Source organism: Corvus kubaryi, unplaced genomic scaffold, assembly GCF_017639235.1.
Source record: "Corvus kubaryi isolate FWS band 111438036 unplaced genomic scaffold, C.kubaryi_AGA036_p1.0 37385, whole genome shotgun sequence".
Classification (NCBI taxonomy): Eukaryota; Metazoa; Chordata; class Aves; order Passeriformes; family Corvidae; genus Corvus; species Corvus kubaryi.
The window spans coordinates 4,454,363-4,469,098 of NW_024581127.1; the positions used below are offsets into that span (position 1 = coordinate 4,454,363).

Sequence of the window (14,736 nt, forward strand, 5' to 3'; positions counted from 1 at the left end):
GAAAATAACTACAGAAGCTTCAGTACCATCTCCCTACACGTGTCTAGAGAAAGGGTTGCAAGTTAATGAGATCGGTTCTCTATTAGATATATTATAGGCAGGGAAGGGGAAAACACTGTTTCATGTAATTGAAAACTAGCTGAGCCATTCAAAAGAGCCACAGACAATGTTTTGGACTTCAAGAGGCAGGTGCCATTAAATGTCAGGCTCTTCCAATGTCAAGCAGCCACTGCACTTCAACTTCATAACCATATTGAATGAATGACCTCAGGATTTACTCCACATTTTGAAGCAGCATAATGAAATATTTAATGCCTCTGGCATGAAGAACCAAGGATCACAGGAACCTGGCCACAGGAACACAGAAGGTAGAGAAGTGACTTTGGCACCTTCTCCAAGAAAGTCTGAATAAAATGAAACTTGCCATTAGAGCAGGGGGTACTGGCATTCACAGGCACTGTGGGCATCTTCCATTTTTCATTACACTTCTTCTTTCTTACACCCTGCGGAGCAAAGAATTGTGTCTTGTGTGGCTGGTTACAAAGCACGAGACAAGTCTTAAAATGCTCAGCATCAAAAAACATACCTCTTTCTTTACGAGATTCCTTAATTTTTTGGCAGCATTGCTCAAAATCTTCATTCATTTCATGCCTCACTATGGAATATGCAGTATCACTCAAAGTACAAGCTTTGTGCCTCAAGAGGGGATCTGAAATTTTACAGTCAGAACTGAGAATTTTCTACCAGTCAATGAAAGTCTTTATTTTGGTTACTTAGAATGATTTTTCTTTTTTCATAGGCAGGTTCTGAAAGGTTATCTCAGTCAGTATTTTCAGCATGAAAACAGAAAAGTTAATTATTTAAGAAAAAGTACTAGTTACCAATCAACACATCTGCTACAATTCCATACCCAAACAATATATCTAATGCTAAAACATTTACAATCTAGCAAGAAATGCTCCCTGGGGTTGTTTAAATTATCTAATGGGGTTGTTTAAAATTATCTGATCCCACATCTACTGTGGGATTACTAAATTTCCGCAGACAAAATTTATCAATTTACACATCTGAAATTTTTTCCAAATTAGGGATAAAAAATACACCCTTACCTCCAGGCCCTTTTTTTGGGTTGTACTCTGAAGCATTACTACAGATTAGATCGATGTCCTTTAGAAAATCTCTTGCAGTTAGGTACTGGTGCATGTCAATCTTGGACAGAACTGTCGAGAGGTCCATGGGCTGTTTAACAGTGTCCCTGCAATTGGTTGCCTACAAATTAAAGACACATGCTCAGAGATTTAAGCTACAAAAATTAATTATTTTCATAAAGTCATATAAAGGACTTCTGAAGAGTCCCAGATATTTATAACACACTCAAATATGCAGAAAATAACCAGATAGTTTCTTGAAAATTGGAAAGGTATTTCAGGTGTCTTTGAAAAGACAGACCAGGAGAGGGGGAAAATAGAAGCAGGGTGGTCAGAAGCATGTGTGGAGCAGAGAAAGGAACTGGCTGGATTCATTTCACTTCCTTTCAGAAAACCACAGCAGAGAAGCCTTTCTCAGTAGTCACCTTAGATTCTCTTTGTTGTTGGCAGCAAGAAAAAATCTGCAGGATTTGTACCTTTGAAGCACCTGTCCTAAGCATCTAGTCTCCAATGAGATAACTGGACCCAGAGATGCTGATTTCTTTACTCAAAGCATAAAAGGAGCCTAATGACTAGTTTAGATAAGGACATCTATGTGTTTATAGGTTATTCACATCTTGGAAACTACAAGGAAAGGAAAAGACAAGTCAGTGGATGCTCAAGGGAATGGGACTTTGCTGAAACGCAAAGCTATCTTAAAACAACTGACTTTGAAGTACATGCCCCTGGCTTAGACTTAATCAACAATTTTAATGGGAAGTGCATGGGAGCAAGAAAAACCCATGCAGCCCTTAGGTTGATTATGTACTAAGGAAAGCTACAGATGAAACTGAGAATGGCATCTGAAAATTTATTTGACAAACTGCTGCTTCTACTCCTGTTCTCACAGAACATATTGACAGTTAATCAAAGAGCTTCAGACTTTATTAGAACAGCCCTACAGGTACTGTTTATAAATATAGAGAAAGTGATCTCTCTGCTTTTTAGTGCTGTAACACACTGTTCCGGTTTGGCCAAATTTAGAAATACATCCTCTGAGAGAAGGCACAACTACCCCTCCCCCACCAGGTTCGGGAAAAATAAATTTTCCTCGAAGGAAAGTGAAGGAGATAAAACTATTTATTTAACAAACACACGAGAAAGGAAAATAATGCTAAATAATAAAATCTTTTGCTGTGAAGGAAAAACCTGGGAAAGTGTTCGAGTCCTCCCTTTGGTCTCCTTGGAGCTGGGGCTTGGCCCAGGGCCAGGCCCTCTGTGCCCGGTGGAAAGTCCTCCTGATGTGTTCTGATGTTAAAGCAATCAAGCAGTCCAGTAGAAAAGGGAGAAAATCTGAAATTCCAGGGAAGGAAAAATTCAACTCTCAGTCTCTCTCCGGAGAAAAAGCAGCTGAACCCCTGGCCAAAAAAAACCTGTCTTGGGAGCAGCAAGCCGGGTGCTTCCTCCCTCTCCTGCCACAGCTGGGAAACCAACTGCTATCTGTGTGTGACCTTGAACAAGCTGCAAACTGCTTTGAAGAAGTTTTGCTCAGTTTTTTCCTTCCCCCTCTCAGGCTCAGTTTAGAGGCATAGAAAGGCACAGAAATTAATTTCTGGGCATAGGCAGCGATATGGGATACACATCATAAGGTCACCCCAAGACACACACCAATGTATCCAAACATTTTCATGGGCAAATTGTGTTGGCATTTGGTGTAACTGGCACTTGGACTAGATCATCGTTGTAGATCCCTTCTAACTGAAATACGCTAAAGGTTTAAAGACATTTTAGAAAGAACATAGGACTTTCAGTGAATACTCAAATAATAAGCATTTGAGAGCCTCAAGGAGTCAAGTAAAAGCAAAATTCAGTTCCTTCTTCTTGGAAAATCAGAATAGTACATTCCTAACACCAAAGATAAACCTTCCTAGAAAGACCACACAAACAGCAAGACACGTAAACACAGAGGAATTATGAATACACACAGTTATAATAGTATTATAAGTCAATACTAACCTCCTCTGGGTCAATGGGCTTTGTAAATGCTTTGAAACGTTTGTCAATGACAAGTCTTCGTGCCACATTTCTTAAGTAAATCCTAAGTTCACGCAACATATCCTCTTCCTGCTCTTCCACCTGTCTTATTTCTTCCTCTGTCAGCTTTCGAGGCTTGGGTGGTGGAGCTACAGGCAGCACTTCCAAAGGCTGGCAAGCTTAAATGAATCAGAAAATTGTTAATTGATGGAACTCATATACAAGCACATGAAAAATGATCGATAGTAAATTATCACCACAGTGAATACTGCATTATCTGTTAACCTAGAGTTAGAAAAGTTTTATATGCAGAATATCCTCCTCACTTGTGTTGTTTTTTAATGCAGGACGTTGAGCAGCTTGCTTCATAACTAAGTCCTCAAAAAAATGTCTTCTTTCAGCACAGGTAGGACACGGGATTCTGAAAACTTCTTCATATTCATCATTGAACAATGTTTTTATCTAAAGTATGAAGAGAAAAGATACTTCAGTTATACAAGGCCATGCAAACTTCTTATATTCTGTTCCAAAAGAGCTGAGTATCTCTCTGAATTAAACTGAATACTTATCTGAATGAGACTATCGATGAAAAGGTACCTTCTTGGCCTTAAAAGACTAGGTTTTTATAGCATGGCAATTTAAAATGCCTTCTCCAAGGATCACCTTCTAGATTTTGAGCTAGGGAGCTAGGAAGAAACTGTATGATAAACAACTGAGAAAGGGGTGATTGGGGATTCACCATCCTCAAGGCTGCTTATTTTGCATTTACATGCCTTGCTGGCCTTTGGCTTGAATCTTCATGGCAGCTACAGAGGGAAAACGGCAAGGCTTGGAGGACAAGTGCTGGCTTTTTAGTAAGGTGTTTGGGCTTTCTCTAATTTTATTTTTAATTAATTTAAATGAGGTGTCTCAATTTGAATACTTCCAAGCTGTATTCCATTTTTCTATATCTACTACCAAAAGGTATGGAAGGGATTTCAATCCTTATTTTAGAAGGCACTTATTAACAATATAAAAACTTCTGTTACCGAGACAAAATAATCAGAGCAGCACATTCACATTTTGAACACCTTCCTTGAATGCACAGTCTCACGTCTACAAAGCTCAGCATGTCCTCTTGAAGAATTTTGTTAAAGAATGCACCTAAACATTTATTTCCAAGTTGCTTAAACAGAAACTGGAACTTAGCTTTCTAATTTGTTGAGTTTTCACCCAGATAAAGAAAGTAATTGAAATTCTAAAAAAATAATTTAAATTTGAAATCACATTCCATCAATAACAGTGTAATCTCTGTACTTTTTCAGCAAAAATATCTCTGACTTTTCAGTAAAAATGTTTTCAGAAAAACAGTCTTTTTCCTAGCAACCTTTCAAGCACCATAGTCTTCACTAAGGACACACCTAACCATCTTTAAGCCACTAAAACCATTGCCTGAAGCAAGTCCATACATCTGTCTAATAAGCTTGCGTGTGTGAGAAGGGATAAAAAGTTGGGTCAAAGTCAATCTCTACTCAGAAAACACTTTAGGCAAATGCTTCCAGCATTGTTTTGTCTAAGCAAGTTTTAAGGGACTGGGTTTGGATGCCTGAGTAATTAATACGAATCTGCTTAGGAGCCACACGTAACTCTAATGCTTCAGGGCGTTATAAATTAACAAGAAATTGAGTAACAAAGGAAGTAAAGTATCAACTGAAATACCTCTTCTGGGAGATCTCTCAGTTGTACATTAGATGTTGCAAGGAGTAAAACTGGAGTAAACCTTGGGATGCTCTGCAGTAGTGTTGTAAAAACAGATCTCAGTGTAGGTCCAACAGTCTCCCAGCATGAAGGGATTTGTGGGACATAAATGATACTTGGTGCTGTTCTTTGAGCTTCTCGCATCAGCTGGTAAAATGAAGCTTGGATAAGAAAACTACATCATGTAGAACAGGCTACTAAATAACTATGTATCAGTCAAACTATCTTATGAAATAAGAGGCATGAAGGCAAGACATCAAGACAAATTGATAAATGACTCCTTAACAATCATGTAAAATTTTCACTTTGACTCTAATATAGGCATTTCTATGCAGACAGAAACAGACCTGAATCTCTGCTGATTTCAAAACTACTTAGGTATATGATAACTCCTAAAGAGCCTAAGAACTCAGCCAATGTAGTGGTGTGCCTGAAAAAAACCCAAAGCTAACACTTCAGCAAGATGTATTTGCCTGGAAAAATCACCACACAACTGCAGCTACACCATTTTCAGTTCGGAGGGGGGACACACCCTATTCAGACTGGAACAGAGTCTGAACAAACAAAGGCCTATGTGAAAAGATGAGGGCTAACACAGCACAAGAAGCCTGGCTATAGTTCATAACTTCAATCACATTTTATAAGAGGTGACCAGTCCTTAGACTGTCTTAAGAGCTAAATCACTCACAGCCTCTCATTACCAAAGGACCCATCAGACCAGACGGCTTTGGAAAACCACAAGCCACTGCCTACAGATGGCACCTCAATCACAGAAGACAACATGCATCTACGGGATGAGGGAAGTGGAACAGTCCTTTCGCGCGACAAATTTCTCCATGCACCATTTCAGATTAACTGCTCCTCCTATGTGACAAATGAGTATCCAGTCACATAATGTGTTTCTCCTAACTTGTACAGATCTCAAATGCTCCTACTAGAGATCAAAATATTTTAATACGGTGATGCCAAAAAACAAAGTGGATTTACTGCCCAAAAGTAAAAAAGCAAAAAAGCACTAAGCTGCTTATATTTCCTTTTCCTAGTAAATGAAAACTCAACACTGTACAAATCTAAGTATTCCATGAATTTTAATGCTGTTGCTGCATGTACTGCAGCAGTAGAAGCTGCATGTGTATAGGAAAAAAAACCAAACAAGAAAATTCTTTTTCTTAAAACCTTGGCTGCCCTACAAATATAATTGAAAAAAAGGCTACAGAATGTGCATTGACATGCCGTCAGGTTGGTGCAGAGCCATCTACTGGTAGCACTGAGTCTTAAAAAGCAACAAACAACTTTCTAAATTCCACGTGACACCAGCAGGATTTTTTTGCCACAAAGAGGGGTTTATAAGCAGCACTTCCCATCTTCCTGAGCTGCCAGTAACATTCTCCCTGTTACATTTCAAATGGAAACCATGGCCATGTATAAAATCCTTACTTGGTATCATTCCATCAGAAAAGTGAATTTTCAGACAGAAGTAAACAAAACAGCACATTTAAATCAGGCCACTTATATTGACAATGAATTTTGCTTACTTCATTAGTTTATACACTAATCCTACGAGACTAACAAGAGAAAAAGCTACCTGTACACACGTTTCATCTGGTGACGTGCTAGCAAACAAAGTTGGTGTGTCCAGTGTATAAACTGGAAACTTTTCCAGGGAATGTATTACTGCAGCTGCCAAATCAGAAGCTTGCCCAGATCCTGGCTCTTCAATTAGTAAGAACCGTGGCCTGTAAGATGTTGGCTGGTCACGAGGATTTCTACAGCAATAAGAAGAAAAGTTTAAAACGAGTGATGAATATGAAAAGAGACAGTAAAGTTTTTTCCTTTTTTTTTTTTTTTGGTAAATATTCTCCCTGTTCCATAAAATAATAAGCTGGTCTGTGAACAGGAAGACTATCAAAGCCTACTTTCTCACAAACTCTTCCTCTGCTAAGAAATCCTGCCAGTCCCCAGCATGTCCGCTACTCTTTTGGCTGGGTTAAGTAACAGCTCTTAAATGCCACAGTGGGACTGTCCAGCCAAATACCCACACAACAGTTCAGTTTGATGGGTCAGGGTACTCAGTTAGAGCAGTAGTAACTAGTTGTAGCTTCACACTTACATCTGGCAAATACTGACCACCCCTCACACACACTCTCAACTCCTTCATCTAGCATCCCTCACACCAAAACAGTTTACAGACCAGCCGTCTTACAAATGGAACCATACCAGGGACAAACGTACCTGCTAAAAGTGCAGAATTCTGCCTTTTTGCAATCAGGTGTTTTATGAGTTGGCTTCTCTTCAGAGATTGATGGTGATTCCTCATCAGTCTCAATCACATAATTTCCTAAAATAGGATTTAAAGAGAAGAGAGCTTTGTTAACTTTCTTGTATGGTCCATATCTCTCTCTTACATTAATACACATTCAAAATTGGTGCTGGAAAACACTTCTCTTGTATTTCATCATTTGAATGCTATTTTCTGAAGAGTTCATTCTGCCACAAATCAAAGGAGATTGCACAAGTCTCTACAAAGCTGTCCTATGTCCCATGATTTGCATTGGGTATTATCTCTGTTAACAAAAACTTGTGTGTTTTTCTCCTTAGAATAAAGATGATTAGAAACAACTTATGTAGCTCCCGGACACCTGAAAAACATTTCTCCTGCTTTAAGCATTTATTTGAAAAGAGGTGCTAATAATGTAAAACTTAGATTCCTCTCCACAAGTGATAAATGTGATTGTTAGCTACTGTCAGTAACTGTGTGTACTGTCAGTAACTGGGTGCTCCAGCAAATAACACATAGTTCTCAGCTGCTTTTGCGAGTCACTCGCAGCTCCCACCCTGCACTGTGCACACACAAAGTACAAAACTGTGCTGCCAGTACAGCTGAGAGGTTTGCGTATGTTGATTGCACAAATCACAGGCTTTTGCTTTGGCAGATTTTTAACCAAGGGAATGTAGACGTTATACCTTTCTGTTGGTCCTTCTTTAGTGCAAGCTCGGCATGGGGGAACACTCTTTGCAAGGTTTGTAAAATCCTTTCCAGTGTGTTTTTTAACAGTGCCTTTGAAATAGCTGATAGCGCTTGCCCAGGGGAAGGCACAACCCTCCGTGAAGCTGGAACAGTCTTCTGCATGGCCATGGAAAAATCATTTGCTTTTATTTTAATTGAATCCATGTTTATCTGCAGTCTCTCTCTGCTTTCATATAGCTGAGGATAGCGATGCCGCAGAGCACAGAGACCGGTTTCGGCACATAAGGCTTTAATATCGGCACCACAGTATCCTAATAAACAAAACAAGAATCAAATGTTATGCCAGTCTCAGACAAAACAGAATTCAAGGCCAGTATTTCTAAAGTGCAACACTGAAAGACTTTTTATTCTGCCAAAAATTACCAGGCTAAGAGAGAATTTAAAGAGTTACTGTGCTGCAGAAAATCTCTATTATGTGGCTCAAAGCCTGATATCCTGCACTTAGGCAGCAGCCTGCTGGTCAAAACTTTGTTCCTGGGAAAGATGTTCCAAACTCATTCAGTGTTCTGAGAGACAAAAAGAAAATTGAAAGCAGCACCTAACTTTGCTCCCAAGGCATGCCAACTTCCTCCTCACTGCCTCTCTCTGCAGCAAGGTACAAGAGCTCGAGTACTGCCTGATACAAGCTCAGGTTCCCTAGGGCTCAAGTCCCATGTAGTAACCCACACTGTTTTCAAACTCACCAACACATTCTTCAGCCAGCTCTTCAAGTAAGTTGTCCGACGGCTTCGGGTTCCAGTCTCGTGTATGAATTTTGAAAATTTCTTTTCTTGCCTGAAAACAGTTGCATTTCAGTTTGCCCTAAGTTTTCTCTTACAAGAACAATGACAACACAAACCCACAAAACCCCTTATACCAATAAAAATACTTTTCTTATCAGCTAAACCTTTTAGTATTTTAAAGGTCAGTTATTAATATGCTGTCTGCTACTTCAAGCAGGAAATTCAATAATTCTAAACTTGTTACATTAAACTCTTGCTGGGGGCTGCAGTCAAGTAAAAGGCATTTACATCTTCCATAAAAGTCAGTTTTCACAAGTGTGAGACATAAAGATTCTGAAGAAAAAATCATGGTAAAATTCTTATCTACAAATGGAGATTTTTCGTCAAAGAAAATTCTCTCCAATTTAGAAAAATTTCATGAAGTATTTCTTGGTACACAGATTAATTATGGCAGATTTCTGGAATTCTACCACATTAGGGAATCATGTATTAGATCTTTTTAATGGCACCTCATCTCCTGTTCCTGAGAGCAGATGAAAACTGGAGAAAAATATTTGTGCTAAATGCATTGTTTAGTGCACTTTTACTAGCTTTCAACCCAACAAGCCTTTTATCCTTTTTCCAAGAAGTGCTAAGAAATATCAGAGATAGCCAGAGAGAAAATACAAAAAGAAGTCTCCAGTTTTGCATGCAATGTCCCCCCTTCAATATTTTTTAGTTGCTATATATCCATTTTTATACTGCTTAACTATTGCCATTGAACTAAATGCTTCCCAAGCCCTGCACCTGTGCTGTGTCCTTCAAAACTTTGTCCAAGTCCCTGTCAATAACTTCCAGTGAGATCCCAACATACTTAATTCGCTCCAGCACCAGCCTTGATCAAAGTTTTTGCTACCAAGGCGGAATTCTCTCACCCTTTCTTTCACTTTCAAGATGCTATAGGAGTAGTTTATAACTAATTCACTCATTCTTTCTTAAACATTTCAGTCACTATCAGCATCCCCTTTTCTCCATCAGTCACAGAGAAACCAAAACTAACTAGAGAACTAACTACTTGTTCAAATCACCCTAATCATAGATACCCAGGGCCAGGTCTGCAATGTAATGTCTCCAGATATCCCTCTTGTGTCCAAGCTGTACACTATGGATGGAGACTTGCACTGCCGCACAATGCTGCCTCATTCCAGGGCTTTGTTATAAAGATGGACTTTGGCACATAAGCACTAAGGTTGAGTGGAAGTTCTGACCTCTTTGTTTGGCAAACTGAAGCGGAATTCTCGTTCAAAGCGCCAAGGTCTTCGTAAAGCAGGATCTATAGAATCCAGTCCGTTGGTGGCTCCTATGACCACAACCTCTCCTCTGCTGGCTAAGCCATCCATAAGTGCCAGAAGTGTCCCCACCACAGAGCTAACAGAAAAATATGATTTTCATTCACCAGCTTAGTAAATTTTCTTCAGTTACACATAACCTTGTCCAGTGATCACTCAAAATGGACAAGTTTTTATTTATGAGATGCTGTTTAGCAAAAGACTCATTTTAAGTCATAAAATACAGATAAGGTAACACAAGCCTTGTGTCGATATCAAGCTCGGCAAATTATTTTCAATTACTGTCTAAAATTCATCTGAGATTCTTTTGCATGGAATTACTAATTTTCAGTAAAAATGAATGTGTCACTTGAAGTTAAATAAATTGCCATCTTTTTTTTCATAACGATCAAGCAGCTTCTATGTAGATACAAAACATGTCCTACCTATGAATTTGGTCTTGTTTATTGGACCGTACAGGAGCAAGAGCATCAATCTCGTCAAAGAAAATAATTGAAGGTCGCATCTGGTAGGCCTACAATGAAAACACAGGAATATTGACATCAGGGAAACAGCCCTATTTGAAAGGGAAAATGCATGAAAAACATCATGGTTGGAAAGGCATGAACTAGATTTTTCAGACTCTGCTAATTGAGCTAACAGAGTAAAGTGGCATGAGTAACTAAAGACAGCAGCCTATGTCAACCCACAGAGACTGGGTGACAAGAAAAAAACTGTACCAATAGTTTTAACATCTATCTGGCAACCACAAGAACAGAGACAGGATTTAACTCAGCTACAGGTTCTGGAAGCAACCCTCTGTTACCAATTTAAATGACCATGCTTTCAGCCTGCATCTCTTTTCCCTGTGATCTTAAGCCACCACCTCTTGCTTCTTGAAACATTTTTTGTGACTTTTTGGGAGGTTGTTCAGTTTGTTGTTTTGTGGGAGGGAGGAGGGTGGTAGCGGTGGTGCTTCGCAGGATTTTCTTATTTCCTTTACTAATCTTTCCCAATACACTTCAAGATTTAAAGCCCCTAAAACTCAACTGACAAAGGAAACAGTGGCAATCCTGTTTCAGTGGAAGGAGCTGACAAAAGAAAAAAGAGTGAGTTCTTGTTGACCACAGAAAATTATTTCCAATTCAGACAGAACACATGGCACATTTCAACCTTACCTGCTCAAATAATAAACGAAGCTGTCGTTCAGATTCTCCTATCCATTTACTCAAGCACTCAGCACCTTTTCTCATAAAAAAGGTTACTCTCATGTCACCCTGACTGCATTCATTAGCAAGTGCACGAGCAAGCAGTGTCTTTCCAGTCCCTGGTGGACCATAGAATAGACAGCCTCTGCAATTTAAAAAAAAATAAATTAAAAAAAAAACTCACATAAGAAAAAATCACCATGGAAAAGCACCTATTACAAACCCCATCCTTAAAACACACAACTCTGCTCTCCTAAACAAAACACCTCATGGATAAGATAGCAGTAACAGCTGAAGTGTGAGAAAAGTCAGAAGAGTTCCTACACAGTTCTACAAGGCAGCAAACAAAATCAGTAAAGAGGATGATGCAGAACTACAAAACCTTGATAAAAGCTTGCAGCATCCCAAAAGGACACTTTCAAAACTTGTGACAATCCAGCAAGCGGGGCTGGAGCCATACAAGAACAAACTTTCAAATCAGAATCTGAGACTAGGCTAACTTAGGAATCACCAGTTCATTTTTCAATGATGCACAGATATTCATTCTTGTTTTCACATAAGGCAAGATTTTATAGTAAAACACTTAATTCTGCCTTAATAAGCTTTGGGTTACTAGAATTCCCTTTGCTGGTGATAAAGGAAGAAGTATGCTAAAGCTGGAAAGATATTCTGCATTTCTGCACTTACATAAACTAGAAAAGCCAATACACTGCTTCTTCAAAAAAGAATTTCAGTGGTAAAGAAGCAAAGCACAGAAATATTTTCTATTTTGAAATACTTTTAAAGTCACTGAAGGCAAAGAATTCTAGATCCTAGTTCAGTATGCCATGACTGAGTTTCATTGAGCAAGAATATATAAAGCTAACAATCAAATCACTGATTATTTTTTGTAACACAGAAGCCACTTAGCTGTGTAAAAAGAGGACGGATTCTTATTTTAGCTCAAGCACAACAAACACTGCAGTTTCTAGTTGCATGTCCTATCAGTTGTAAAACTGATACTTGAGAACTTGAAAAAAAAGAAAGTTGGTGGCAGAGCCAAGTGGATTTTTGCTAAACAAACATTTGACTACCAGTAGAAAGTACTTCCTGCTTACAAACTAATTAAGCCCACTTACATATAGAGCTTTAAAGAAAATATCCCCAACTCCACATTTGAAAAGCAAAACACTTTGAAAGGGTAGTCTCACCACAAAGTAAATCTCTGGACCTACATATATACTAAATTCTATCAATTTTTTTTAAGATTACATTTTACTACTGTTTAAAAAAAAATCAACACTGCTGAGAATTTTGAAGCACAAAAACATATTGATGACGCAGTTGAATTCTCCTGAAAATAGGTAAATTATAACTTAGAGTTTTAAACAGTGTCTGTTACCTTGGAGGTTCAATTTTCAAGGTCTCAAAGATTTCGGGATAAAGCAATGGGAAAATGACCATCTCCTTTAAAGATGAAATGTGGTCAGAAAGACCACCCACACCATCAAATTGTACCTAAAGATGAAGTCAACAGAACACATTTTATATGTTACAGAAAGCTGCAACCTCGATAAGGTTCCATGAGAAGCTGGATTGCTTGAGAGAAAACCATAAACCAAGGGAGTTGTAGATGGCCCATTACTGGAAGCTTTCATAAATACTGCAAATGTCTCACTGCCACAATGAACCAAAACCACTTACTGAACCATCTATTTGCATTTGCTCCACACCAGCCAAACTTCCTCCCATTTTCATGGTATCTTTGTCAACTCCCGTTAAGGCACCTTTCTGAAAGCTGACCAGAAGAGATCTGACTTGAATTAAGGAGGAAAAAAAGGTACTCTCTAACTTACAATGCAGATAGAAGAATTTTGATTTTATAATGATGGCAAGTGAATGCAGACCTTATAAATTAGCGTGAACTTCCTAAATAATTAAATATTCATTCCAACTTTATACATTTAATGGTTATGAATCAATAAAGGAAAATGGTCGCTCCAGACATTAAATTGAGTTAATTCTTTTAACAACTCTTAGCACTTATGAATATCCATGCCAGTCAACACAGCACATATAGGAATGCAAGCTTAGAACAATTATTCCGTATGTGGAGACCATGGACTAACCTTGATTAGTATGATGGAAGAATTCCTCCCCTTCCCAAACACACTGACATCTTTCAAATAGTTCTAGCTTTTACCTTCAAAAAGTTACATTCCAGGAGAACACTTATATCAATGGGGATTAATATTATAAAGGCTGCCCACCTCTCCTGGATTTTCCTGAGGACTTTGGAATGTGTGTGCCAGAAGATGCACATCTGAAAGACGTCAGGCTGAAAGCTCGTTTGTTAGACTGTTATTCAATTAATATTTCTAGAGCATTTGTTAAGTAATAAAACCTATTTCCCTGACTTATAACATTTTCTCTTGTAATGGTTTTCTTTCTGAAAAAACAATGGTAAAGCACAGAAGCAGTAAAATTTTACATCAAGGAAATACACCAAAGTGTGTATCTGTACCTTTCCTCCCATTCCCACCTAGAAATCAAATTTCTTATTAAAAGTCAATTCTAAAAATCCAGTTTTAGAGACTCCATTTACAGTTGTCAATACCAACAGGTATGATTTAATATTGCCACAATTTAGAAAGGGTACAAGATGAAGATGGCAACACTTCACAGTTAGGCATATGCAAAGTGTTCCCAGGCAGATTACTCCCTCCCCTCTTCTCCAATTTCATTAACCTCCTTAAATTTCTCTTCTTCCTCTGCATTTCAAAATCCTCATCATCATCAGAAGAGAAAAGGGAATCACTGCTGAAGACTCCATATCTCTGTCTGCAAACATTCAAACAAGTAAAAAATTAAAATGCACCCTAAGTAATACCAAAATTTAAGTTAATGCTATCTCAGAGTTTACTCTGAAATCTAGTAAGTTTTCAGATCATTGGAATTTTCATCAGATTTCAAAGTACATTATGTGATTTTCCTTGTGACAGCAGTTATTTGATTTTTCTTAGGAAGGTAAAATGTTTCACTAGTGTGCAAAGAAATTTCTTAATCAAGTTACTCTTTTTGTCCAGTCTCTCTCTTAGACACACAAATCAAGTTTCACTTAGCATTATGCAGCCACTCTGTGAAATATCAACACTTTACACTTACTTAAAAATTTGACTTCAAAATCCTTTCCTTCCATAATAGTCTGCTTTCAAGGATGCAAAACAAAGTGTTCCTATCTAGCAAGGGAAGGCACTCTCCATGCTCTGTTTATATGATCTGACACCCCTTTGTCATTACTAATCCAATTCATAAATTAGATTTTCATTTAACATTTTTCTGGTTTAAGGATAGCTTCATACAGAAACATGAACTGATTCCAAATAGACATCAGAATCAGTGTTTGAGTGATTAAAAAAAAATCCATTAAAACTTCCATACAGGCTCTCCCTCTAATTAAACTGTCTTTGGTTTTAGGAAAATAATTTTCATCTCTCGAGATTAAATAGTCTAAGGTTTTCAGAGGGAGATCCTGGCTTTAGTTCCAGAACAAATAAATTTCAGTTACACAATCTCAGCCACAACCCTCATCAT

General features: G+C 38.2%; 1 protein-coding gene across 1 annotated transcript; it reads right to left on the reverse strand.

The window, feature by feature from the left end:
• Nucleotides 1–330: 330 nt before the first annotated feature.
• Nucleotides 331–10,272, reverse strand: LOC121668384 (ATPase family AAA domain-containing protein 2-like). Its single transcript, XM_042036160.1, has 12 exons — nt 10,259–10,272; nt 9,896–10,055; nt 8,610–8,700; nt 7,863–8,177; nt 7,131–7,236; nt 6,484–6,664; nt 4,860–5,045; nt 3,488–3,623; nt 3,144–3,340; nt 1,110–1,269; nt 587–709; nt 331–503 (listed from the first exon to the last, which is right to left on the reverse strand). Exons 1-12 carry the CDS (start codon nt 10,270–10,272, stop codon nt 481–483), a joined length of 1,692 nt encoding a protein of 563 aa, XP_041892094.1. The 3' UTR covers nt 331–480.
• Between the last annotated feature and the right edge of the window lie 4,464 nt (nt 10,273–14,736).

Excerpts from the sequence above, each read along its gene's own strand:
- LOC121668384 (XM_042036160.1), bottom strand. Across the intron at positions 3,624-4,859 it reads TGAGAGATCTCCCAGAAGAG|ATAAAAACATTGTTCAATGA; the intron begins GTATTTCAGTTG and ends TTCATACTTTAG. Across the intron at positions 3,341-3,487 it reads TGCATTAAAAAACAACACAA|CTTGCCAGCCTTTGGAAGTG; the intron begins GTGAGGAGGATA and ends GATTCATTTAAG.